A 27291-nucleotide genomic window follows, 5' to 3' on the forward strand; every position below is an offset into this window, starting at 1 on the left:
CCGCTGCCATCGTGTGAGGAGCTGCAAACGTGGATGGACACCCCCTAAAGAGGAGATCGGGAGTGGGGAGAGGAACTATGCCATGGGCCATGGCACTGGCCTGGAAGTGGGGTCGATGGGGCTAGGTTGTGGAAGAATGGTTGGTGAAGGCGGACGGTGGAAGGGAGCAAGCACCAACGCTGTCAAGCGGTAGCATTGCCACTGTGTCGTCTGCCCATCTCTGCTCATCATTGAGGACGATGCAGCAAGCTGAGCCCCCTGTCCTTTAATTTTTTTTCCAGATCTTGCAGTATACCAACATGATAAAAGTGCTTAACGGGTTGATGAGAAAAACAAATGTAAATATTCATAGTTTGTTTGTCCCGATCAAAAGTTTTGATTTTTATGAATCGAGATAAATGACCATGCTTTTTGGTAATAAATAAATGCTATAATACTTTGTTATAAATTACAGGATCTGCTGCGTTAAGCCTATATATAAATGGTGGCATAAAAAAATTATTTGAGTATGGTGGTAGAAGAGAATACTGTGTTGATATTTATTTTAGAAGAAGATTTTTTGACGATTTCTTGGCAAAGCAGATGGGTGATAGAGCATAATATATCTCCATATGTGGTTTTGGTAATTGATGACAATTCCTATGGACTAATGGTTGCCTTAAGTCATATTTATAGGATTTGTCCATAGGCACTTCTTGAAGTCCATCTGTTGGGTTCAAGGAGTTTATATGTTGACCAAGATGTTATTCAAACTATTATCCAAAGAATGGTCATAGAAACACTAGGTTGATCAAGATCTCAGACAAGGAGTAAATCAAGATGATCAACACACAAAGCGTATAAGATGTACCGAGAGGGATCAAGTGATCTCATGGTATGGTAAGCATTGTCCATTACGTGTTTGTGTACTAACCCATGGTCTTTGTGAGACTCCTATGTGGGGGTTAGGTGTGTTTCCATTGGGCTTGCGTCAAAAGGAAGATCTCATACAACCCATGAAGGATGACGTCAAGTGGTGATCGTCATCAAGAATGTGGTGTGCAAGTTCAAGTGGATCAGCACGAATATATCATTGAAACTATTGTCAATGATCATGTGTTGATAAGGACAATCTCATGTGCTAACAAGGACAAGATCAAGATAAGCATTCTTGAGCACTACATGCTTGATTCTTGTGGATGTTCACATGGTGGACAAATGAAGATAAATACATAAGCTAGGCTTTCCACATTGTGTATGGGAAAGCTACTTGAAGACTTCATCATGTCCTGCTTTCAACTTGAGCCAAGAAGGAACAACAACATCAAGCTCAGGTGAAAGGGCTAACTCAAAGGTATCAGTTCCTTTGACGTTAGTGGTGCGGAGTGATGATCAGCGAATAAAAGTATACACTCAAGTATGGATCGTCAGTACTCTTTTATGATTCTTGAGTCCTTAGGGATCCCGCACTATTAAGAGGGGATCACAGGTTTTGCGATGAACTTGCTCAAACTACAACTTCACTTTCTGCTCAGACCACATCTCCACTACTTTGCAGTTATCTATAAACAGAACCAGTGCCTTGGACATCCGGCTTCCTCCGGACGTCCGAGGGCCGGACGACCGACTACCTCGAAATCCGGAATCCTATACCAGAGAAATCAGAGCCATATAACTCGGACTTCCGGTTCTCTCCGGACGACCGAGGCCCGGATAGCCGACCAGCTTCAGAATTCCGGAACTATGCACCAGAGAAACTTCAGCCATATAACTCGGACTTCCGGCTCCCTCCGGACGTCCGAGGGCCGGTCAAGACTCGGACGACCGACAGGCTTCGGAAGACGGACGTCCGAGGGCCGGTCAAGGCTCGGACGACCGACAGGCTTCGGAAATCCGGAGCCCTGCACCAGAAGAACATGTGCTCTATAACTCGGACTTCCGGCTCCCTCCGGACGTCCGAGGCCCGGATGTTCGGCCAAGTCCCGGAAATCCGGAAGCCTGCACCAGTAGAAGTTGAGTTCTATATCTCGCAAATCCGGCTCCCTCCGGACGACCGAGCGTCGGACGTCCGACACCCGTCGGAAATACGGAACCTACCACCAGTAGAAGTTGGGCTGTATAACACGGACTTCCGGGCCACTCCGGACGTCCGTATGCTGATGAATTCAAATATGTTCAGGCACATCTACAGGCCTCGGACGACCGACCCCTGTCGGACGTCCGGCCGCTGATGAATTCAGAAGAGTTCCAGTCATGCCTAAAAGTCTCGGACGTCCGACCCCGGTCGAACGTCCGGCCCCTCACGGACGCCCGGACTTCCGACAACCGTCGGACGTCCGGACCCTGTGTGACTTAAAGTGTCCCCAACGGCTCTTTTTCTCTCCACACTATAAATACCCCCCTCCCACTTCGTGAGAGCGTTGCCTAATATAGGCTTATCCTCATAAGAACACATTTCCACCTCACACACATTTGCTCACTCCAAATCTTAGATCCCAAGAGCATTTGTGAGCCCCTTTGAGAGTTGTTCCAATCAAAAGATAGATCTTCTCCCTCTCCTTCTCTCAACCCAAGCTATTTGTGATTTGAGCAAGTTTTGAGCATTCCCCGTGATCTTGTTACTCTTGGAGGTTGGAGACTCCTAGGCGGTAGGAGTTCTTCGGAGAGGAATCAATCCGTGTGATTTCGCCCAAAAAAGTTTGTGAGGGTTTGGAAGCCACCTCAAAGGCTTACCACTAGTGGTTGAGAAACGCCTTCGTGGTGTTATCTCAAAGGGAGAATAGGGTGAGCCTTCGTGGCGTTGGTGTGCCTTCGTGGTAACATCCACCTCTCTAATGGTGACTAGCTTCCCTCCAAGGAAGTGAACATCGGGATACATCTTCGTCTCAGTGACCTTGGTTATCCCTAACCCTAACTCCTTACTTGTGGTTTACTTGTGTTATTTGAGCATACATACATTGCATATTGCTTGTGCTCATTATATTGTGTTGGCCATTTCTTGTACAATATTAATCATTCAAGCATACCCTCTATATCCACACGCACATACTTGCAACCCTTGATATATCGTGTGATATAGTGTGATCTAGTATCTTGTGTTATTTACCTACTTGTCGTGTGACATAGCTCAAGTAAGTTTGTGAAACTTACTTGTGCTTGTTAGTAACTGCATTGTGTCCATCTTGGTAGATCGTGTTGTTGATACACGTTGCAGTGCCTTGTGCATTTAGGATTTGTGCTTGACAAGTACCCTCTTAGTTTATTTCCGCATTAGGGTCAAGCCAAATCTGAACAAGTTTTTAAATAGCCTATTCACCCCCCCTCTAGGTGTCATCGAGGTCTTTTCAATTGGTATGAGAGCTAGGTCTCTCTTTAATTAGGTTTCACGACCTAGAGAGTATCGATGTCGACTATTGGATTAGTGCACAATGGCATCTTTGACTTTGATGGCACAAATTATACCATATGGAGAATTCGTATGCTTCATCACTTTCGGGCCATGGGCCCAAATACTTTACGAATTGTTCTTGTAGGGATTGCCGACAAAAAGGATGATGCATCTTCATCTACTAATGAAATGTATCTTGATTGTGAGGCCTTTCTTGCCATTCATCGAACCATAAGTCCTGAAGTGTTTAAGTCTATCTCGACTTGCAAGTCAGCTCATGAAGTTTGGACTAAACTTGAAGATATATATGGTGGGTCCAATCTTGATGAAGACGGTATTATGATGAAGGAGTTGGTGCATGAACTCTTCACTCTTTTCGATCTTAAAGAGTCCACCACTACTTCCATATCCGATTGCTTGCACACCTCAGCATCTTCAATCTCACAAGGTAATGACATCGTGACTGAAGAAATATATGTTGATGAAAATGTCATAGCCTCTATGGACACGAGCATATCTAGCACCACACATAGTGTAAATTATTGTGCTGATAGGTCATGCATTTCACCTAAAGATTCCTTGACAAATGTCTGTGGTGATATGCCTGCTTCCTCGTGTCCTCTTGATCAAAATATCTTGTTTCTCCCTAGTTGCCCTATGACTAATCATTTAGGGGATATCAAGAAATATGAAGTACTTTTGACTAATGAAGAATCTGATTCACCAAAAGAATCATCATCAACTCCTCCAGTTCACATGTGCCTCATGGCAAGAGGTAATAATGAGGTATCATCTTCCCTGTGCAATAACGATGATATTTGCGATGAGGATGATGATGATGAGTTGACTGAAAATATCTATGTGATCAGTAAAATTCTTCATAAAGCTAAAAATAACGCTCTTCAAAGATTCCAAGATGTTCTTGCTTACTTTGAAAATTGTAATGATTCACTTAATCATGAACAAGCTAAAAGTGAACAACTTGAACATGAACTTGAGAAGAGTCATCAAGCATGTAGAGACTTAAGATCTTCAAAAGGAGAGATTGAAGTTGCTCATGATAAACTTAAAAAGGATTTTGAGGTCCTTCTCCTTGAATGCAATAATGTCAAGGGAGAGCTCATCAAAACCTCTAAGATCTATGAGGAGCTTCAATCTACTCATGAGAAGTCTCTATTTGCTACTTACTCCTCTCATATTGTTGATGATACTTGTACATCTAACTCTACCTCATTTGAAGTATCAACATTGAAGGAGAATGTTGAGCTACGTGCTCAACTTGATTTACTAACTAGCAATTATGGGAAGTTGGAAGAAAACCATGTAATGCTCACAAGCTCTCATGCCGATCTTCTAACGTCCCATAATGTGCAAAAGTTAGCTTATGACGCTATCATCACCAAGGTAACATCAAGCGAGCCTCATGTGGACAATGGCACTACTTCTAGTCAAAGTACTATATTTTCATGTGCTAGTCCTCGTAATTCGTCTACTCATAATGTTGCTACCTCGTGTGATGAATTACTTTCCTTGCCTTGTTGCTCTAACATTGAGGCTTACACTTCCTCTAGTACTTGCATTGATACTAACCGTGCAGAGGAAATCAAAGAGCTCAAGGCCCAAGTCACTTCTTTGAAGAAAGACTTGGAACAGTGTCATGAAGGGATGCCCACACTCAACAACGTCCTGTGTGAGCAAACATCTCCGAATGACGAAAATGAGTTTGGAGTAAACTCAAACAAGAACAAGAGGGGCCTAGAACAAGTCAAGAATTCGGCCAAAATCATTTGCTTCAAGTGCAAAGTTAAAGGGCACCATGTTAGATCTTGCCCTCTGAAGACGAAGTCTCAAAGTCACAAGCAACAAGGGAAGCGGCCACAAACTCAATCACATATTCAACTACAAGTTGAAGGAAGGCCTCTTCCCAATAAGACCCAGGCCAACACTCCCCGAGGTGAGAAATCAACTGGGAAGAAAGCAAAGGGTAGACGTTGCTACTTATGTCGTGAGAAGGGTCACGTCGCTTCGTCTTGCACAAGAGGTAACTTATCCAACCCAATCACTATTGATGATATCTATTCCCTTGGAAAGGATAAGGTTGGCAATGTGTTTGCCAAGTTTGTTGGTACTCAAAATGGTGTCAAGAAAGGAACCATTTGGGTTGCCAAGCCTATTGTAATTAACCTCTTAGGACCCAACGTAGTTGGGGACCAACAAGCTCAAACTTGATCAATAGGTGACCATGGAGGACATTAGAGACTTGGATACATAATGAAGAATTAAGGGGCCTTCATCATTCTTATTATCTCAAGCCAAGTCATTTGGATTATCGAGTTTCTATCTTATATCCAATGTGCCTCCTTACGGTACCTTATACTTAAACTGTTTACATTGTTAGGTGCTTGCCCCTTTGCATGTTGTGGTTTTGTACCTTGCATGCGTTTGTATATGTTGTGCCTCCAACTTGCTTATCTTGAGTAATCAAGTATGTGTATGTCGGTTTGCACATCATGTACATGTGAGTCTTGTATTGAGCCTATTTGCATCTTGTGTGTATTTTTGTTGGCTCTTGTGAGAGATTAATGGATTATCTCATTGTGGGGGAGTGATGTGCTTTGCACACCTCACAATCCTATAAATGTGTATACATGGGGAATACCACTTAGTTTTGATGCTTCAAGATTATCTGGTGTCTATGTGGTATGTCTTACTCATGAGAAATTCAAATTCTATATGGTCCATGAAGCATCTCTTGTTGGTTTTAATTTTCCACTTGTTAATGTTATTGGTTTATCACATTATGCGGGAGTAATATGCTATGTGCACATTACAAACCTAGAAAATGTGTACATTTGACGTATTGCCACTTAGTATTGATATTGTAAATTATCTTGTTCCTAGGTGGCATGTTAGCTCTACAAGTGTCATTTGCTTGCGTTTTATGGGTAAAGATGATCTTGGATATATTTGTGATCTACCAATGAGTATCATTTCAAAAATACTTCTTGTCCTTGACAATTGGTATTCCCATCATATGATTGGAATTGATAATCATCTTTACATTGGATTTTGTGTTTCGTTTGTCTTTCTTGCCTCTTATGAATCTATTTTTAACATGTCTAGTGTGGTTATAGATATAGAGAAAGTGATGATCCCACCGTGTGCGTTTTGTATTCAAATGCAAATTCTATATAATGCACGGCCCTTGGGGGAGCTATCCTATTCCCTTTAAAAACACTCTCTTTATTCACCCATCATAAAATCATTTTATCCCCATCAAGTGTGTGTGTTGATGGGAGGCAAGTCTTGCTCTTTATGATGCTTTGTGCCATCATGAAAATTTGTAGAGGGCTTTGTTTGTTGGAACCTAGCTCTCTCTTAGAAACTAGATACCTCTGTTTGTTTTCCTTCAAATGGTTTCTTGTTGCCTTCTATTTGACATGTGTCAATGGATATCTCATTCCCTGATGTATCTTTTAATTGATATCTTTCAAGTGATAGTTCTTTTGTTTTAGGATCTTATTGTCACTTGATATCTTGTCTTTTGATGACTTATCAACTTTGTGTTGAGTTGATTCTTGAGAGTCTTGAGCATGCATATCTAGCTACTATATACAACTTCTTTTGCTTGCTTTCCTCCTTTGACCCAATATATAAGGGAAACTCCACCCTGTCATAAATTGGCTAAAGTGTGCATGAAATTCAAATTCATATCTATATGCACATATGTGTGTGGAGTTTGTCCTATGTATTGCTGGTTTTCTAACTCTTTGGTCCCAATGAGTTTGGGCACCATTTTGTTTGTTTTGTTGTTCCAGGAACAACTGGAGATGCATTGGATGCTCGGCTCACCTATAAGGAAGATGTTGAGACCATGTGATTATTGGAGCCAAGTTAGGATTATCAAAGAACAACTATCTACTACATCAATCCAATGTTGTCTCGGTAACAAGTATCCACTTCATGCATTCTTTTCTTGCAAAGGACCCAACCTGTCTTTTCTTTTCCAGGTTGCATCATGGCATGAATCTCTTGATTTGTTCTCGTAGTACTTGTTTGCTTTCTCAAAGCATCCGAACGATGATGTCTTACTGCTAGTTGGGATGTCTTTGATGTTCGTATGTCGGAAGTTCATATTATACAATAAGAAAATATTAGGCCATGTGCTATGCTTCCAAGCAAAAGATCTCATTGATATATTTATGACTTCCCTTTTTGGATATCTAGTGTTCTTCCTTCTTGTAACCATTTCGTGTGTACATCCTTATTTGTGGATATATATATCATCATAATTGTCTTCTACTTAGAATCTTGTTCACATGAGAGAAGTTACATCTCTAATTGATATCCTCTTTTCTTTCACGTCCACCGCTGCATTTCCTTTTTAGGTTTTGGTGGCAACGTGAAAGGATTTTTTTTTAGTGCGTATCTTATTTTCCTACATCTTTGTGCACTCTTTGGCTATGAAGATTATTTTTCCTCATGCTTGTCTTGATGAGGGTTTTGCCATTTTCAATTAGTATCCCTCCTCTTGACAAGATTCTTACTTCCTATCTTCACAATGGGTTGTCACAAGCATTGGTTCTTATTTTGTTTATTAGTAAGCTTGTGAACCCATTTTCTAGTATGTGTGTGTGGGAATGATATGTCTTGCACTTTGTATCTCATATTCATCAAGACTATGTTGATGAGCAATGCTCATCCTTATCTTAAGTCTTCTCAAGTGCTTTGCCATGACTCACACACATTACTTTGGTTGAGCTTATTCTTAAGTTGCTTCCTTTACATGTTGCTCAACCATTAGTTTTGTGCAATTGATATGCCTATTGTCTCATCTATCGTCTTGCACTCGTTGTGTGTGTCTATTAATTCTGGGGGAGCAACGATCCTACTTTGTGCACCTGTGTCAAATACAAAAATCTCATATTAGTGCACAAATCATGGGGAGCTTCTCTAGTTTTTGATAAAGCACTATGTTGCCTTTATCATAATATCTTTTATTCATGTGGTTCAAAGGACCATATGATTGTTTGTTCCATCTGGGATCTTTTGATTGCTTGCCTCTATCTTTGTATGTCTTTGTGGCATACGATTCTTTTTGCAATCTTTGGGTCCTTAATATAGTTTGTTTTCCTCCAACTACTTATCATTGTATTTGTGTATTTTTCTGCACTCATTTGCTGAGCAGTACACAGTTTTTGGAGGACCACCTAATATATTTGCTTTCTAAACTTTTCGTCCATTTTGGCAATTGACGCCAATGGGGGAGAAGTTTAGAGAGTTTACTTTGGATATGTTTAGAGGGTTTTTCTTTTATTGCGTAAGCATTTACATCTTGCTCACATGCACTATTACCTTGTATGTGTACGCTTGGTTATGCTTATTTCCTTATATAAACTCTCTTGAAGTGGTTGTATTCAATTACCAAAATGGGGGAGATTGATAGAGCATAATATATCTCCATATGTGGTTTTGGTAATTAATGACAATTCCTATGGACTAATGGTAGCCTTAAGTTATATTTATAGGATTTGTCCATAGGCACTTCTTGAAGTCCATCTGTTGGGTTCAAGGAGTTTATATGTTGACCAAGATGTTATTCAAACTATTATCCAAAGAATGGTCATAGAAACACTAGGTTGATCAAGATCTCAGACAAAGAGTAAATCAAGATGATCAACACACAAAGCGTATAAGATGTACCGAGAGGGATCAAGTGATCTCATGGTATGGTAAGCATTGTCCATTACGTGTTTGTGTACTAACCCATGGTCTTTGTGAGACTCCTATGTGGGGGTTAGGTGTGTTTCCATTGGGCTTGCATCAAAAGGAAGATCTCATACAACCCATGAAGGATGACGTCAAGTGGTGATCGTCATCAAGAATGTGGTGTGCAAGTTCAAGTGGATCAGCACGAATATATCATTGAAACTATTGTCAATGATCATGTGTTGATAAGGACAATCTCATGTGCTAACAAGGACAAGATCAAGATAAGCATTCTTGAGCACTACATGCTTGATTCTTGTGGATGTTCACATGGTGGACAAATGAAGATAAATACATAAGCTAGGCTTTCCACATTGTGTATGGGAAAGCTACTTGAAGACTTCATCATGTCCTGCTTTCAACTTGAGCCAAGAAGGAAACACAACATCAAGCTCAGGTGAAAGGGCTAACTCGAAGGTATCAGTTCCTTTGACGTTAGTGGTGTGGAGTGATGATCAGCGAATAAAAGTATACACTCAAGTATGGATCATCAGTACTCTTTTATGATTCTTGAGTCCTTAGGGATCCCGCACTATTAAGAGGGGATCACAGGTTTTGCGATGAACTTGCTCAAACTACAACTTCACTTTCTGCTCAGACCACATCTCCACTACTTTGCAGTTATCTATAAACAGAACCATTGCCTCGGACATCCGGCTTCCTCCGGACGTCCGAGGGCCGGACGACCGACTACCTCAGAAATCCGGAATCCTATACCAGAGAAATCAGACCCATATAACTCGGACTTCCGGTTCTCTCCGGACGACCGAGGCCCGGATGGCCGACCAGCTTCGGAATTCCGGAACTATGCACCAGAGAAACTTCAGCCATATAACTCGGACTTCCGGCTCCCTCCGGACGTCCGAGGGCCGGTCAAGGCTCGGACGACCGACAGGCTTCGGAAATCCGGAGCCCTGCACCAGAAGAACATGTGCTCTATAACTCGGACTTCCGGCTCCCTCCGGACGTCCGAGGCCCGGATGTCCGGCCAAGTCCCGGAAATCTGGAAGCCTGCACCAGTAGAAGTTGAGTTCTATATCTCGGAAATCCGGCTCCCTTCGGACGACCGAGCACCGGACGTCCGACGCCCGTCGGAAATCCGGAACCTAGCACCAGTAGAAGTTGGGCTGTATAACACGGACTTCCGGGCCACTCCGGACGTCCGTATGCTGATGAATTCAAATATGTTCAGGCACATCTACATGCCTCGGACGACCGACCCCTGTCGGACGTCCGGCCGCTGATGAATTCAGAAGAGTTCCAGTCATGCCTAAAAGTCTCGGACGTCCGACCCCTCACGGACGCCCGGACATCCGACAAGTGTCGGACGTCCGGACCCTGTGTGACTTAAAGTGTCCCCAATGGCTCTTTTTCTCTCCACACTATAAATACCCCCCTCCCACTTCGTGAGAGCGTTGCCTAATACAGCCTTATCCTCATAAGAACACATTTCCACCTCACACACATCTGCTCACTCCAAATCTTAGATCCCAAGAGCATTTGTGAGCCCCTTTGAGAGTTGTTCCAATCAAAAGATAGATCTTCTCCCTCTCCTTCTCTCAACCCAAGCTATTTGTGATTTGAGCAAGTTTTGAGCATTCCCCGTGATCTTGTTACTCTTGGAGGTTGGAGACTCCTAGGCGGTAGGAGTTCTTCGGAGAGGAATCAATCCGTGTGATTTCCCCCGGAAAAGTTTGTGAGGGTTTGGAAGCCACCTCAAAGGCTTACCACTAGTGGTTGAGAAACGCCTTCGTGGTGTTATCTCAAAGGGAGAATAGGGTGAGCCTTCGTGGAGTTGGTGTGCCTTCATGGTAACATCCACCTCTCTAACGATGACTAGCTTCCCTCCAAGGAAGTGAACATCGGGATACATCTTCGTCTCAGTGACCTTGGTTATCCCTAACCCTAACTCCTTACTTGTGGTTTACTTGTGTTATTTGAGCATACATACATTGCATATTGCTTGTGCTCATTATATTGTGTTGGCCATTTCTTGTACAAGATTAATCATTCAAGCATACCCTCTATATCCACACGCACATACTTGCAACCCTTGATATATCGTGTGATATAGTGTGATCTAGTATCTTGTGTTATTTACCTACTTGTCGTGTGACATAGCTCAAGTAAGTTTGTGTAACTTACTTGTGCTTGTTAGTAACTGCATTGTGTCCATCTTGGTAGATCGTGTTGTTGATACACGTTGCAGTGCCTTGTGCATTTAGGATTTGTGCTTGACAAGTACCCTCTTAGTTTATTTCCGCATTAGGGTCAAGCCAAATCTGAACAAGTTTTTAAATAGCCTATTCACCCCCCCCTCTAGGCGTCATCGAGGTCTTTTCAATGGGATCATCCATGTGTACCCATTATGTGGGTGCTCCATTGCATCACTCTTTTACATTTGGGCCTCTTTCACCTCTTCGTCAACAACCCGTCCAATCTATCCTCGATGCTTTAAACCAAAGATTCATTGTTCAAATTGGTCCTACATATGGACATGGCAACTGTGTAAGTGAACGTTTTTTTGTCAAGGACAGCATAGCAGGTGGCATAGTATTTTTTTTCAGTTTTTTTGCTTGAAGAAGATTTGATGGTGTTAATTGACCAATGCTTCAGCCTAGAACACTGGTATTGTAGTGATATGCTTGCTAGCGTAGTTCTTGGAAATTGAGTTAGCGACTAAATAGGAACAAATTTCAGCCAAGGTTCCGTGCACTCCTTGGGCTCATGGTAGTTTTATATTTGAGAAGTATGATATGACGGACGAAAAGGTATAAATCTGTAAAATAGAGCTTGGGACACAGAAAGACGGTGGCAACCACTATAGCACATTTAGACTTAGAAAGACGGTGGCGGCCACTAATCCATTACTGATATTGTATTCGAACTTTTACTAATTTGAAATCCACCTGCTTCCTTGCTTTCTGTTTACTTTCAGTTGTCATATGATTTATACCGTTTGAAACAGGAAGCCATTCTGAAATGGTATATTTGTTGTATTGAAGGTTGCCCGAGATACTTTCCCAAAAGAATGATGCTGCTCTTGAGATCCTAAGAGGTAAATGTTCAGTTCATATTGTTGTGAAAGCATATATAGATGTGTTGAACTTCCATGATACACCAAATATGCTTTTGGTCTAAGTAGTTTAGGATATTATGTTAAACAATTTCTTCTAGAATTTAATGAAAAAACTATTGTTTTTGTAACAAAACTGATGTATCATGTGAGGCTGCAATTGTACTTAGGATCATGATGTATTTTTCCATGATTCTTGGTACCTTCACACAAGTAGTATGAACTTTCATTTGGAAAACCATTTTCTACGTTCTCTGTTTTGGCTTACATGTATCTGATGATTGCATATGGCTTAATGCTTATACTTGACGATTTAAAGGGTCTTCTGAACGCATGGGATCTTGATCATGCATCTACATTTATCTACTGAAAATAAAGAGGTCTAATTAGTCTTCCACTTTTCATTTTGTGTTTGTAGAGATAAAACTTATCACATAATTATCCAAGAAAATGCGGCTTCATATTTCTGTTGCAGCTATGCATGTTAAACAATTGGACATAGCTGCATTTAGGCCCGATGCATTTTTTTGTGCATTTAGGTCGGGTGCATTTTTTTGCACAAATAAGGTGACGCGGTACCACTCAAGCCTGTTACTCGCAGACTACTGCACTGGGAATTTATCGAGAAACATAGTTGCTATCTTGCAATGAACTTGACTTCAAGCACACAAGATTGACAGGGGAACAAAGAAGGAAAAAAATGATGGTAGTATATTCTGCAAATTTGTGCTTCTTTTGACATTCATATGATTATTATTTTAGTTGAGTGGATGTTACAACAGAATATAACATTGTTTAGCAAAGTCAAGACCACAGTGGTTTCTATGCAAAATCAATCTTCCCACTTAATTAATTCTTTACATTTATTTTCGTGTAGCAATTTTTGGTACATGTATGCAATTTTAATGTGCACATCGTTAGGGTTTGTCTTTCTTTAATATTTATTATTTTTAGATCTATTTCAATGTGCATATCCTTAGGGTTTGTCTTTCTTTGTCAATTTTATTTTTAGATTATACTACTTTACATTAGACAAGAGTATAGGATTATTTTCTAGCTCGGTTCTTCTTCTCTAATATGTGCATTCATGCAATACTAACACGTGCTATTAAGCAAAATGTAGTTCTGCATTACAAAGCATTCATCTTATTTTAGTTTCTTCTAGAAAAAAGGCACCTCTCTAATTGGTAGATATGCGATACTTTGCCCACAAGAATTAACATAAAACCAGTGACGATATTTTTTAAGACATATCTTATATTTGCTAAAAACATGCCAAATTTGGATGAGAAATGATAGATGTGTGCAGATATGAGGCGTGGCGCCTAGCCCAACTCTTCTCCAACTTTTGCTGCTTCACCGGTATTTATCTGCGTGGTCGCCACCTAAGTCATGAGTAATGGCAACACCCTGTCCGGGTCTTTCTCTACTTCGTCACCTTCTCCTTTCAAAGGTAATTTATGTCCCTCCGATGAACAAATGAAATTTCCACAACTAACAATAGGAGAGTGCTTATTTAGAAACTCAAACTGAATTCTAATATTTGTGCATCATTGTAATTGGAAGATACAATGTGTACATAATAATATCAAAATTGCCTCTAAAAAGAAGCCAATCCAAAGGATTAATGACAATTTGATCTTTTTTGCTTTGGTGCCCACTTAGATTGTGTAACTACAAACTAGATTATTTGCTCGAGTAGGGTCTTTATCTTTCTTAGCATGACATGTTTCCTATGAGATATCTATTGGTACAGGTGAATCGTTGTGCTGAAAACAAGTTCTGTCAAAACCTATCTGGCTTAAATGAAAACAAAGATTGTTGTTATGTAATTGAGTAATATTGGTACGAAATGATACCCTGTAGAATGCCATTATGGTGTTGTAGTCTCAAGTTTTGTTTTTCTCCTTATTCTTTGAGTGCTTCTGATATAGGTGTCGTTCCTTTATTTATAATACTCTACCATTCCTTTATTTATAATACAAATGGCAAAATTTGTCTGTGTAGCTGGCAAAATATTTAGTCATTTGTCAAAATTTGATCCTGCACCGTGCCTGTTTTCCAAGCTATATTTGTTCTAATACAAACAAGTCATCTTACACCACATGCAAAGCATGTTCTTGATAAAGATCAATTATTGTCTGGTCACTGCTAGAATTTATGCCATACTAATTTTACTTACTTTTTGAGTAGAAAAGAAATAATTAAATAAATCATAGCAAAACCAGAGATGGGCATTTACATGGGCGCGGCGTGCCGCCGCGCCATCTGCCTGCTAGTAAACATTAAAATGACAATTACAACAAAGCGGTTGTGACAAGTGGATTTTATAAGCAATGAAAAGCTTTATATGACAACATGGCAACTAGGTAGCATTAAAATGACAAGCATATAAAAAGGATTGTGGCCAGTGGATTTATAAGCATTAGGAAGCTTTATAAGACTACATGGCAACTAGGTAGCACTAAAAATGACAAACACAATTTTTTTGTGGCAACAGGATTTAAAAACACCAACAAGCATTGTACGAAACAACATTGAAATATGGTAATTAACTTATTTCTCTCAGGTAAGTAAATGATTAATAATATGGCAAGTGGGTTAAACAATGTGGCAAGTACGACGTGAAAAATGTTGTTGAAACATATAGATATGGGATCTAGTTTTGAAGAGCTCGTCGCGAGAAAATCGACGGTAAAAACGGTTCACCGATCGAATTAATGGTTTTGTACATAAAACTTTTTAAATTTCAAATATTAAAGAGAATCTTGATGCATGCATGCATGATGAAGTGACGAAAAATTAACGTCACCATAGCAATACATACATCAGAATACAAGTGTGGTGGGCCATCGAACAAGATGCTTTGTGTGTGCTTCAGCTTGATTAGCCCAACATGCAGCTCATTATGCGACGTGAAAGGATGATTAGCCAACAGTACATGCATTAGCGTTACTATTAGCGGGCGCCGCACGGGAAGCCTCTGGTGCGGTGCCGCTACCTAGCGACGTCCGTAAGTAAAGCACAAAATCAGAAGTCAAAACTAAAACTAAAAAATAATATAATTAGTTGAAATTGCGGTCAAAGCCAGCGGGTCCGTCGTGATGAAAAAAGAGTTCCGTCATTTGCCGAACTCAAATTGCTCCTGCCTTCTTGCTCGGGCACAGGAGATGCCCTCCACGGCGAAGGATCCATCGGCGTTGCCGGTAAAGAGACACAAACGCAGAAGATACATAAATGCAGCATCGATCGAGCGGCTCATGTGCTCGAGAGACGGAAAGTTTTTCTTTTTTGAGGCAAGAGAGACTAACTGATTTAGAACGGTTACAATAAAGCTAAGTCAGCTGGTTCTAAATAATAAAGTAGTATATTTTTGCTTAGTTGAAGAAGAAAGAAGAGAAGAGACAAGGTAAACGGACTATCAGTTAAGATCCAGCTCTAGCACGTGCTCTTAGGCACAGAATGAAAGGTGGGTAATATAATAAATAAATAGTATACTCTTCTAATCAACTATTGTACATGTTAGCTATAAGAAAGATTATGGGTGACATGACATGAGCTTACAGCTGACGGCCGGCTCTACTATTGTCCTTGCTCTTAACGGTTCCTTCCTTCCTTCTAGTCATACTTTCAATGCAGAGGCCCACCTTAGGGGTCCCAGCAGAATTGATTATTAGGAATGTCCAAAAAAGTTAAAAAAAACTAGACTATATGCCTGCAAATGGACCAGCTTCTTCCCAGTCTATTTCAGAAATAGATTGGATTTATCCGGCTGCATTTTAGAACAGTTTTTTAGTATTTTTTGGATAAATAAGAAAAGGGAGCATGATCTCCATGAATTACTTCTGAATAAATTCAAAAATCATATAGAAGAACCATAGCATTTCGGGCTGAATGGTTAAAGCGCCCAACTCATAATTGATAAATTTGTGATGTTTCCCGAGAGAGGCTGCTTCTCTCAGGCGAGCAGTCTTATACTAATAGCCAACTGCTCTATGACGATCTGGCCTCTTTCCTGGGGTTTGCTTGCTCGTGTATGCTCCGACCCCGTTGGCAAAGTCACAAGGCCCTCTCCTCTTCATTATAAAACCGATAAACCGGAAAAAGATTGATTGTTCTGCGAAAGAATCTTTGGACACATAAAAGGCGGGATTTCCGGTTGTGGCAATTCCCGAGCGTTTCGGATAACTTATGTTTCCATGCCGGGATCAGCACGAGAGGAATTTGAGGTTTTTGGTCCTCTGCGAAATCAGTCCTTCAACTTGCTCTTTTTGTGCATGAGAGGTGCTCATTCTTTCCAATGGTGGTGTTGCCACTAAACTTTTTACCTAGGAATACGTGGAATTTGTGTCAATGTTCTAAAAATCAGGGGCCCCTATGAGGTGGAGGCCCTGTTGAAGGGAACCCCAATTTGTTGCTCGTTGCGTTAAACTGCCGGCGCTTCAGCAATGTAACGGACCGACCTATTTAAGCGTTCCAAATCCCCTAATTTTGGAAAGAGCTCCAAACGGTTCTTCTGGTTTTGGGAAGTTTCTAGAAGGTTCCTTGAATCGATTATTCGGCTTTCATTTGGTTTTTTAATATTTATTTCTCTTCTTTCTTCTTTCTTTTCTCTCCTGTTTTGTATTTCTTTCTTTCTTTTTTTCCTTTTTCTTTTTATGTCTTTTTTGTCAATTTTATTCTATAATAAATGTTCACAGTTTTAAATTTTGTTTGATTTTTATAAAAAAATAAAATTTGCTCATAATGTGAAAAATGTTCACAATTTTAATTTTTTTTACAATTTGAAAAATGATTATGGTTTCAAAAAATTTACACAATTCAAAAAATGTTCACAATTTTATTTTATTTTTCACAATTTGGAAAAAAATCAATGGTTTCAAAATTCGAAAAATGTTCACAATTTTATAATTTTGTTCACGAATTTTAAATTTGGTCATGTTTCAAAATTTATTCACAATTCGAAAAATATTTACGATTTAAAATTTTATTCACAATTCAAAAAATGTTCACAATTTTATAATTTTGTTCACAAATTAAAATTTTGTTCATGTTTCCAAATTTGTTCATAATTCAAGAAATGTATGCCGTTTCAAAATTTATTCACAACTGAAAAAATGTTCACAAATTTGTAATTTGTTCGTGTTTAAAAAAATCGCAATTGAAAAACTCTTTGCAGTTTCAAATTTTGTTCACAATTTATATTTTTTTCATGAATTTGAAATTTGTTCATGTTTCAAAAAAATTAACGATTTGAAAAATGTTCGCGCTTCCTAAATTTATTCACAATTCAAAAAAATCATAATTTTATAATTTGTTGGTGGTTTCAAAAAATGTTTGCATTTTCAAAACATTGTTTGTAATTTCAAAAAATGTTCTCCTATTTTATTTTAAAAATCATTCTATATTTGAAAATATTTTCATATTTTAAAAATGTTCGTGTTTTCCAACAAACATTTCAAACCATTATTATTATTGGCATTTTCGAAAAATGTTCCAGAAAAAACAGCAGCTACAGTGCCTGTTTGATTTCGTACATCACATGTTCGGTTTTATGGTTTCGTAAATACGAAAGCTAACTTTGTGTCACCAAAACTTAGTCGGTGTAGTGGCTAGCAACACGTGAACGAATGCAGGACGTTTTGAAGTTCAACTCCGATCAAGCACTTGATATTTTTGCATTTTTGATACCGCGGTATAGACACTCAATATTGGGCCGACCTAGGAAAGAGTCGCCATGTGCGTTTGGTCGGAAATATGTTGCAGAACGCGGCATATAGCAGGTCTCCTGTACGCTTGGTCTGAATTTTTTATGAGCATTCTTTTCCTATTTTTTTTAATTTAATACTAAACCACGGAGTGCTTCTGTCGTCCGTCTGACCGTCGGAACCCATCCTGCCGTCTCCCCTGCTCCTACCCGCAATCCGGTGGCTACTCAATTTGCACACAGGGGTCAAGCGTTGCGCGAAGAAGGGAGATGGGATGGCGGGCAGGGCAGTTGGCGGCGGAGGAGATCCTCCCGGCGGCGGCGCGTCGACACGGCGGCGCTGGGAGGTCGTTCCGTCGGGGGTCGCCGTTGTCGAGGTGGTGAGGTCAGCCCGGGGTGGGGCGTTGGCTCTCTTGATCCAGGCGGGATCGAGGGAGGGCATGGCAGCTCGGGCACGTCGCGCGTGAAGGCTTGCCGGGGAATGGGGTCGTTTGTCGAATCTGAATGCTGCTGCTCCATCACTTCTGGTTCGTCAAGGTCGATGGCCCTGCCAACGCGACGGATCTAGGGTCGTCGTCGCCCTTTCGAAGCTCCCTCTCCTCCCTGCTTTCTTCATGTCGTGCCAGCCACCAGGTACCAAGGACCGACCCCCAACACGGTGGAGCTATTATGTTGCTGCGTTTCCTAAGGGCGTCCACGCGTCCTCGGTGCCAGCCATCCATCATCAAGATCTGGGATCCTATGTCTTTTTCCAATGACGTGAGTAAGCCTCAACGATGCACTTCCAACTCTGTAAAATTTGCAGTTGTAGTTGGCATGAGAGGCGTCTTGATGCAAAGCTACAGGATTACATGAGTGTTGGCACTTGAGCTTGTAATTGTGGGGATTGGTCAGCAAATGAATTTGTGAATCAATCCTGCGAGAGCAAAGTAATCAAATGATTTGTGGATCACTGCCAACAAATTTTATTAGTTTAGATAATTTGTAGATCAGTACTGCTAGAACATGAATTTAATTATTGGTATTTTATTTTGTTTACCAATAAATTTGCTTTCCGTGATATTTGCTGACCCACAGTACCGCTAGATTCATAATTTCAAGATATAACAAAGAGTGTCGTGTATGGCTCACATGTAACAAAAGAGTACTGCTAGATCCATAATTTCTGGAGTTCAAGATATAACAAATAGTGTTGTGTATGGCTCACATGAACTTCAGATGTGGCACCTCTTTGAAAATAGAGTTGATTTGTTCTCCGTTGCAACGCGCGGGCATTTTTGCAAGTAATTAATAAACACGGAATTATGAAACGAGGAAAGAATAATTATAAATTTGAAAAATAGTAAGAACGCTAAATGTTACGACGGCCATGGACGGACACTAGTATATAAATATCTAGTATTTCTTATACCTATACCTAATAGTAATAAAGCAAATACTGCTTCTAGTCGTACGTCGTGGCTTTTTTGCTAAAATACCCTTCGGTTTATCAAAATCAACCCGTATTCCGTCATTTACTGGAAAAAAATGTTTTTTTTTGTAAAAAAACCCTAGGTAGCAGCCGCCCCCTTCTCCTCCTTCGCTCAACGCCGCCCGTTTGTGTCCATCGGGAAAAGCCCCCGTGTAGATCTAGCGCAGGCGGAGCCTCTAGCGTGCTCGAGCCGCTCAGCTGCGCGCGTGGGCTCGTGCGACGGCAACAGCGGCGCGACGCTCGCCTTTGGCGTGCTGGAGCCGCTCAACTGCGAGCGAGGGCTCATGCGGCGCTCCTCTGCGCGCGTCGTTCATGCTCTTGGACGTGGGGAGGGCGGTGGTTCTCGCAACGAGGGATGGCGCATCCTGTGCTCGAGCTGTTTGTGTCTGCGAGTGGAGCTCGCCCAAAAAGTACTCCTCGGGCGTCCCGCGGGCCCCTGCGCGGGGAGCCTGCTGCGGGGGCCAACGAGGAGGTGTCGATTCAGATTGCCAGGCCCGACTACTCGCGTGGCGTCGGGGGGGGGGGACGGGAGGGCAGAAGCCTATGGACGAGGAGGCCTCCGCAGCGCAGGGCAACGAGGTCGGCGCGGGCGGCAGGAGCGGGGGAGGGGGACTAGTCGTACCTGGGCTACGCCGTGCAGCGCCTGGCCAGGTGGGTGGACCACGCGTTGCCTTTCTCCCTGCTCCTGCACAGCGTCTTCATCCGCCAACACCTGTAAGGTACGCGAATCCGCGTGCAACACCTACCTCTTTCTTCTCTATGTAGCGTGAGGGTATCCCTCATCACGCTATACGAGTGAATTTGTGACGCGAGTTTGATTCGATTTATTTTGTTGTGCTCTGCCCAAATATTGCGGAGAGTAGCTGGTCAGAAGATGATGGCAAGTTCCTAATTCCAATAAAGTTTATATTGTGTAGGTTTCTTCGTGATGATTTGGATTTGTGCAGTCATGTTCAAGTCCAACGATATCTTGTGCAAGCACACCGCTCTCAAGGTTTGTACTTCTTACCTTGTGTGTCAGCGTGCTTGTTGTGCTTCTAGAGGTTAATTAATTAGTTGTTCTGGCAAGCAGACTGCTCTCAAGGGCTTGAGGTTCTTATGTGGTGTATCAATGTTATTGCTATTGTTCTAGCAGGCTACAGGGTTGGGGGAGCGATGGTGCCAGTCATGTCGGGGTCCGGTTTCGGTCAATACCAAAGACTGCGATGCCTCACCGTGGCTACAGGTTGAAACTTCGTGCTGCAGTTTCGTCTTCCCTTGAGTTTGGTCCGGAGGAAACTTTGGATCTTGGGTTTTCCGGATCAAGCGATGGTGGCCTGCAACGTCGCATTCCCCGGATGGGGCTTCGCCTTTGAGCTTGCCTTGCTAGGGGGACTGGTGGCTCTGAAAATCATCTCACTCAACTGTTGCTTTGTAGTGTATGATGATGTTTCTCTTGTTATTTTCAATCTTACACTCTCAGTCATGAGTTGAGCTTAGTGGATTGTGATTTTCAAGACAGCCTACTTGGTGCCATATTTACATAGCTTGCTTGGTGAAATTCTGTTTATAGTTTCTCATTATTTAAGCAACCGATCATAGTTTCATTTATTAAACAATAAGCAATAAAATCCTCCACTCTCATTATTTAATTCTGTTTGGCAATGGAGCTAGCTTCTCATGCATCTATCTTTTCATTTAGCTAGCTAGCTAACTTGGTCCATTTCAATTAAACATCTATATTTTCATCTATCCTCTCATGCATCTAATTCTATTTGGGAGTAAATATTGGTTAACACGAGCAGTGAGCGGAGGAAGCAGCGAGGGTGGGCGGTGCGGCCACACCTCTGGGCCATGGCGTAAGCGGCGGAGCCTGTGGGCGTCCGTATCACGTCGAAGGCGAGGCTGCTGTCCGGATCCGGAGCACGAGCGACGAATGGAGCTATCACGTCCGCGCACTCCAGGAGTGAATGGCAAGATCAGGCCATGGCAAAGGATCTCAAAAGACATGGCGCTAGTTGCTTTTAGGGACAACCACACGGTATACTGTCTCGATCTAATTCACGTAACCACATATATCATTCATGGATTGGAGAGACAGTGAGAGGCCCAAGATAATCCACTTGATATTACATGTATAATGTTGCAATTCACACAAATGACAAGCTTATCAAGATTGCCAGGGAGGTACTCAAATGATTTGAATTTCAAGCTCTTCTTTTTTCTTGGTTACCAGTCTGTAGTAGATGATAAGTATTGATGCTCAGTTCCTCAACTATAATTAGACTTTTACATAAAAGTAATAGCTGATTTCATTGAACAGATTTTGCATGGTTTGGTATGTCTTTGAGAAACAATAGGCACAAACAATAGTTAGTTTGTGTTTTTTGGTAACGTTCATCACCATGGCATTCTTACTATGATGCATCAATGCACAGCTAGCTAGGTGTAGCTAATACAATAAGTTTGCTCTCTACTTCAGAATTCAGAGCTCAACATTTGTTTTATAGTTCAAACCAATTACCGATCTATTACAAATTCATATTGTCTTCTTCCTCTCTTTATTTGGCAGTTCCCTTCTCGAACCCCTCTCTACTACGATGAAATTTCAGCAACACAAATTAGTGATCTTGCCAGGTAATCATGATGATTGAGAAAGAAAATGGTACCCAGAAGTATGTAGTGTAGTAATATTCAGAAAAATGTATGTTTCTATCTCTTTCAGGTCCGTGCTAGCTATTTCTTTGAACGACATTTTGACGATATGTGCAAAAGGATGAGGCACATACGGACTAGATTTCTCTTGTGTAGGTTAAAAAAGGTCTTATGTGGGATACAAACCAAAGCTTTCGTGCATACACTTTGGTGCTTTAGTTAAACATGCAAAGCTATAATTTACTCTCGTGCTCGAGTTAAAGATGAAAAGGTATAATGTATTGAAAAAATGTACAATGTGGAAGTTGGTACTAAATCAAATTGCTCTCTTTTTCATCTGCAAACAAATTTCAATCATAATATGTGCCATTCAAGTGAAAATACAAATTAGGACGTGTAAGATTTTCTTCTTCCGTTGCAACGCACGTGCTCTTTTGCTAGTATAAAAAATGTCCACATATTGAGGCTAGCACCATTCACGTCCACAATGGGGTTGGGCCCCACCCCCAATCCAACATCCGATTGAATTTGGTTTTGGACTATGATCATGTCGGCCACCTCTCGACGGCCGCCACTGCCCTCTTTGGATCACTACCAAAGTCAACATGCTACTTAAAAAATGTCCACATATGGATGCTAGCACCGTTCTCATTATGGATCTAGCTGACCCTATTTGTGGATCACTACCAACTCTTTTGTTACGTTTTCGACATATAACAAAGAGTGTCGTGTATGGCTCACATGAACTCCAGATGTGGCACCTCTTTGAAAATAGGGTCGATTTTTTCTCCCGTTGCAACGCACGGGCATTTTTGCTAGTAATTAATAATCACGGAATTATGAAACGAGGAAAGAATAATTGTAAATTTTAAAAATAGTAAGAACGTTGAGCGTTACGACGGCCATGGACGGACGCTAGTATATAAATATCTAATATTTCCTATACCTATACCTAATAGTAATAAAGCAAATACTGCTTCTAGTCGTACGTCGTGGCTTTTTTGCTAAAATACCCTTCGGTTTATCAAAATCAACCCGTATTTCGTCACTTAGTGGGAAAAAACGTTTTGTGTTTTTGTAAAAAAAAAACCAGGGTAGCGGCCACCCCCTTCTCCTCCTTCCCTCAATGACGCCCGTTTGCGTCCATCGGGCAAAGCCCCCCTGCAGATCTGGCGGTGGCGGAGCCTCTAGCGTGCCGGAGCCGCTCAGCTCCGAGCGTGGGCTCGTGCGGCGGCAAGAGCGGCGCGGCGCTTGCCTCTGACGTGCTGGAGCCGCTCAGCTGCGAGCGAGGGCTCGTGCGGCGGCAACAGCGGCACGGCGCTCGCCTCTAGCATGCTGGAGCCGCTCAGCTGCGAGCGAGGGCTCGTGCGGTGGTAGCAGCGGCACGACGCTCCTCCGCGCGCGTCGTTCGTGCTCTTGGGCGTGGGGACGGCGGTGGTTCTCGCAACGAGGGATGGCGCATTCTATGCTCCGGCTGTTTGTGTCTGCGCTTGGAGCTCGCTAAAAAAGTACTCCTCGGGGTCCCGCGGGCCCGTGCGCGGGGAGTCTGCTGCGGGGGCCAACGGGGAGGTGTTGATTCAGATTGCCAGGCCCGACTACTCGCATGGCGTCGGGGGGGGGGGGGGGGGACACGGGAGGGCAGAAGCCCCTGGACGAGGAGGCCTCCGCAGCGCAGGGTAACGAGGCCGGCGCGGGCGGCAGGAGCGGGAGAGGGGGACTAGTCGTACCCGGGCTACGCCGTGCAGCGCCTGGCCAGGTGGGTGGAGCATGCGTTGCCTTTCTCCCTGCTCCTTCTCGGCGTCTTCATCCGCCAACACCTCTAAGGTACGCGAATCCGCGTGCAACACCTACCTCTTTCTTCTCTATGTAGCGTGAGGGTATCCGTCATTAGGCTATACGAGTGAATTTGTGACGCGAGTTTGATTCGATTTATTTTGTTGTGCTCTGCCCAAATATTGCGGAGAGTAGCTGGTCACAAGATGATGGCAAGTTCCTAATTCCAATGAAGTTTATATTGTGTAGCTTTCTTCGTGATGATTTGGATTTGTGCAGTCATGTTCAAGTCCAATGATATTTTGTGCAAGCAGACCGCTCTCAAGGTTTGTACTTCTTACCTTGTGTGTGAGCGTGCTTGTTGTGCTTCTAGAGGTTAATTAATTAGTTGTTCTGGCAAGCAGACTGCTCTTAAGGGATTGAGGTTCTTATGTGTTGTATCAACGTTATTGCTATTGTTCTAGCAGGCTATAGGGTTGGGGGAGCGATGGTGCCAGTGTCATGTCGGGCTCCGGTTTCGGTCAATACCAAAGATTGTGATGCCTCACCGTGGCTACAGGTTGAAACTTCGTGCTGCAGTTTCGTCTTCCGTCCTGTTTGGTCCAGAGGAAACATTAGATCCTTGGTCTTCCGGATCAAGCGATGGTGCCCTACAACGTCGCATTCCTCGGATGGGGCTTCGCCTTTGAGCTTGCCTTGCTAGGGGGACTGGTGGCTCTAAAAATCATCTCACTCTACTGTTGCTCTGTAGTGTATGATGATGTTTCTCTTGTTATTTTCAATCTTACACCCTCAGTCATGAGGTGAGCTTAGTGGATTGTGATTTTCAAGACAGCCTACTTGATGCCATATTTACATAGCTTGCTTGGTGAAATTCAGTTTATAGTTTCTCAGTATTTAATCAACCGATCAAAGTTTAATTTGTTAAACAATAAGCAATAAAATCCTCCACTCTCATTATTTAATTCTGTTTGGCAATGGAGCTAGTTTCTCATGCATCTATCTTTTCATTTAGCTAGCTAGCTAACTTGGTCCATTTCAATTAAACATCTATCTTTTCATCTATCTTCTCATGCATCTAATTCTGTTTGGCAGTAAATTTTGGTTAACACGAGCAGTGAGCAGAGGAAGCAGCGAGGATGGGCGGTGCGGCCACACCTCTGGGCCATGGCGTAAGCGGTGGAGCCTGTGGGCGTCCGTATCAGGTCGAAGGCGAGGCTGTTGTTCGGATCCGGAGCACGAGCGACGAATGGAGCCACCACGTCCGCGCACTCCAGGAGTGAATGGCAAGATCAGGCCATGGCAAAGGATCTCAAAATACATGGCGCTAGTTGCTTTTAGGGACAACCACACAGTGTACAGTCTCGATCTAATTCACGTAATCACATATATCATTCATGGATTGGAGAGAAAGTGAGAGGCCCAAGAAAATCCACTTGATATTACATGTATAATGATGCAATTCACACAAATGACAAGCTTATCAAGATTGCCACGGAGGTACTCAAATGATTTGAATTTCAAGCTCTTCTTTTTTCTTGGTTACCAGTCTGTAGTAGATGATAAGTATTGGTGCTCAGTTCCTCAACTATAATCAGACTTTTACATAAAACTAATAGCTGATTTCATTGAACAGATTTTGCATGGTTTGGTATGTCTTTGAGAAACAATAGGCACAAACAATAGTTAGTTTGTGTTTTTTGGCAACGTTCATAACCATGGCATTCTTACTATGATGCATCAATGCGCAGCTAGCTAGGTGTAGCTAATACAATAAGTTTGCTCTCTACTTCAGAATTCAAAGGAGCTCAACATTTGTTTTATAGTTCAAACCAATTACCGATCTATTACAAATTCATATTGTCTTCTTCATCTCTTTATTTGGTAGTTCTCTTCTCGTATCCCCTCTCTATTGCAATGAAATTTCAGCAACACAAATTAGTGATCTTGCGAGGTAATCATGATGATTGAGAAAGAAAATGGTACCCAGGAGTACGTAGTGTAGTAATATTCAGAAAAATGTATGTTTCTATCTCTTTCAGGTCCGTGCTAGCTGTTTCTTTGAACGACATTTAGACGATATGTGCAAAAGGATGAGGCACATACTGACTAGATTTGTCTTGTGTAGGTTAAAAAGGGTTTTATGCGGGATACAAACCAAAGCTTTTGTGTGTATACTCTGGTGCTTCAGTTAAACATGGAAAGCTATAATTTACTCTGGTGCTCGAGTTAAAGATGGAAAGCTATAATGTATTGAAAAAATGTACAAAGTGGAAGTTGGTACTAAAGAAAATTGCTCTCTTTTTGATCTGCAAACAAATTTCAGTCATAATATGTGCCATTCAAGTGAAAATACAAATTAGGACTTGTAAGATTTTCTTCTCGCGTTGCAACGCACGGGCTCTTTTGCTAGTATAAAAAATGTCCACATATGGATGCTAGCACCATTCACGTCCACAATGGGGTTGGGCCTCACCACCAATCCAACATCCAATTGACTTTGGTTTTGGACTATCATCCTGTCGGCCACCTCTTGACGGCCGCCGCCGCCCTCCACCTCTTATCCCCTTGACCACCTGTCCATGGTCGACTCCGCCCTCCACCTCATCTCTTGCCCACCTCCTCAAGGCTGCCTCTGCATCATCCCCTCGCACCGCACCTCATGGTAGCCTTCCACCTCTGCCTCATCCCCTTGTCCGCCTTCTCACGATCAAACTAGGTTTCGCCATTGCGGAGAGGCCGACAGAGTTGACAACCCTTCTCTTGTCTCTCCACCGCAGTCACCAAATTTGTTCCGTTCGTCGTCCCATCATTGTTGCAATGTCAATCATCACCCGCCGCAGCACACCATGGTAGGCTCTGTAATTTTTCTCTGAAACTGTATGTTCTTCCTTATCTCCAATTGAATAGCAGAGTACAATAGATGCTAGCAAATATCTTTTGTTTATTGCATGGTATTTGGCTCTTCTTCTGATAAATAGATTTGTATTGATACTCCATGAAGACAAAATAATGTCTATTCCTGAATTTTAATGCGTGTAAGTGTGTAACCTGGTACTTGGCTTAGTTTTTCCTTTATCTTGTAACAAGGTACTCAAATGAATACAAGTCGGTGTTTCAGTGATTTATTATGGATGCCTCAGAGCCAACATAAAATATCCAAAGCTTGGGAAAATGTGAGTATTTGTTGATTTAGCATGTGATCTATTACACTTAGGGGATGGCTTAAACTGATTTTTGTATATATTTATGCAGCCTAAAATTTGCTTAAACATACGTTGTCACTGTGTTGGGATCCCATTTGATCCTCTATGTAGCCCGGCTTTAGAGAACCTTGGTTTTTATCAAATTGCAAAGATGAGGAAATCATTGTCGACACATACTTGATATCAGCATTGGTTGAGCGTTGGCGGCCTGAGATAAATAGTTTTCACTTACCTGTAGGAGAAATGACTATTATGCTACAAGACGTGAGCTATTTGTGAGGCTTCCTA

General features: G+C 42.0%; 2 protein-coding genes across 4 annotated transcripts; both read left to right on the forward strand.

Moving 5' to 3' along the window:
* Positions 1–18194: 18194 nt before the first annotated feature.
* On the forward strand, positions 18195–20620 carry LOC123450753. Its single transcript, XM_045127856.1, has 5 exons — positions 18195–18371; positions 18457–18552; positions 19589–20109; positions 20254–20384; positions 20526–20620. The coding sequence occupies exons 1-5, from the start codon at positions 18195–18197 to the stop codon at positions 20618–20620; spliced, it is 1020 nt and encodes a 339-aa protein (XP_044983791.1).
* A 64-nt stretch (positions 20621–20684) lies between these two features.
* Positions 20685–25430, forward strand: LOC123447019. 3 transcript variants are annotated; one of them, XM_045123572.1, is made up of 3 exons: positions 23801–24123; positions 24262–24356; positions 24893–25430. In XM_045123572.1, exons 1-3 carry the CDS (start codon positions 24058–24060, stop codon positions 25212–25214), a joined length of 483 nt encoding a protein of 160 aa, XP_044979507.1. In that variant the 5' UTR covers positions 23801–24057; the 3' UTR covers positions 25215–25430. The 3 variants fall into 3 exon arrangements, with proteins under 3 accessions (XP_044979509.1, XP_044979507.1, XP_044979508.1); XM_045123573.1 differs by having other exon boundaries at positions 23802–24123; positions 24265–24356; XM_045123574.1 differs by lacking the exons at positions 23801–24123; positions 24262–24356 and adding an exon at positions 20685–20808.
* The last annotated feature ends 1861 nt before the right edge of the window (positions 25431–27291 follow it).

The sequence above is a fragment of the Hordeum vulgare genome, chromosome 4H (genome assembly GCF_904849725.1).
Source record: "Hordeum vulgare subsp. vulgare chromosome 4H, MorexV3_pseudomolecules_assembly, whole genome shotgun sequence".
NCBI lineage: Eukaryota > Viridiplantae > Streptophyta > Magnoliopsida > Poales > Poaceae > Hordeum > Hordeum vulgare.

Coding starts and splice junctions, on each gene's coding strand:
- LOC123450753 (XM_045127856.1), top strand. CDS start 18,195: ATGGCGGGCAGGGCAGTTGGCGGCGGAGGAGATCCTCCCGGCGGCGGC. Junction 18,553..19,588: donor CATGTCGTGCCAGCCACCAG/GTACCAAGGACC, acceptor CGAGCCGCTCAG/CTGCGCGCGTGGGCTCGTGC. Junction 20,385..20,525: donor GCAAGCACACCGCTCTCAAG/GTTTGTACTTCT, acceptor TTGTTCTAGCAG/GCTACAGGGTTGGGGGAGCG.
- LOC123447019 (XM_045123572.1), top strand. CDS start 24,058: ATGATTTGGATTTGTGCAGTCATGTTCAAGTCCAATGATATTTTGTGC. Junction 24,124..24,261: donor GCAAGCAGACCGCTCTCAAG/GTTTGTACTTCT, acceptor CTATTGTTCTAG/CAGGCTATAGGGTTGGGGGA. Junction 24,357..24,892: donor ATGCCTCACCGTGGCTACAG/GTTGAAACTTCG, acceptor TCTGTTTGGCAG/TAAATTTTGGTTAACACGAG.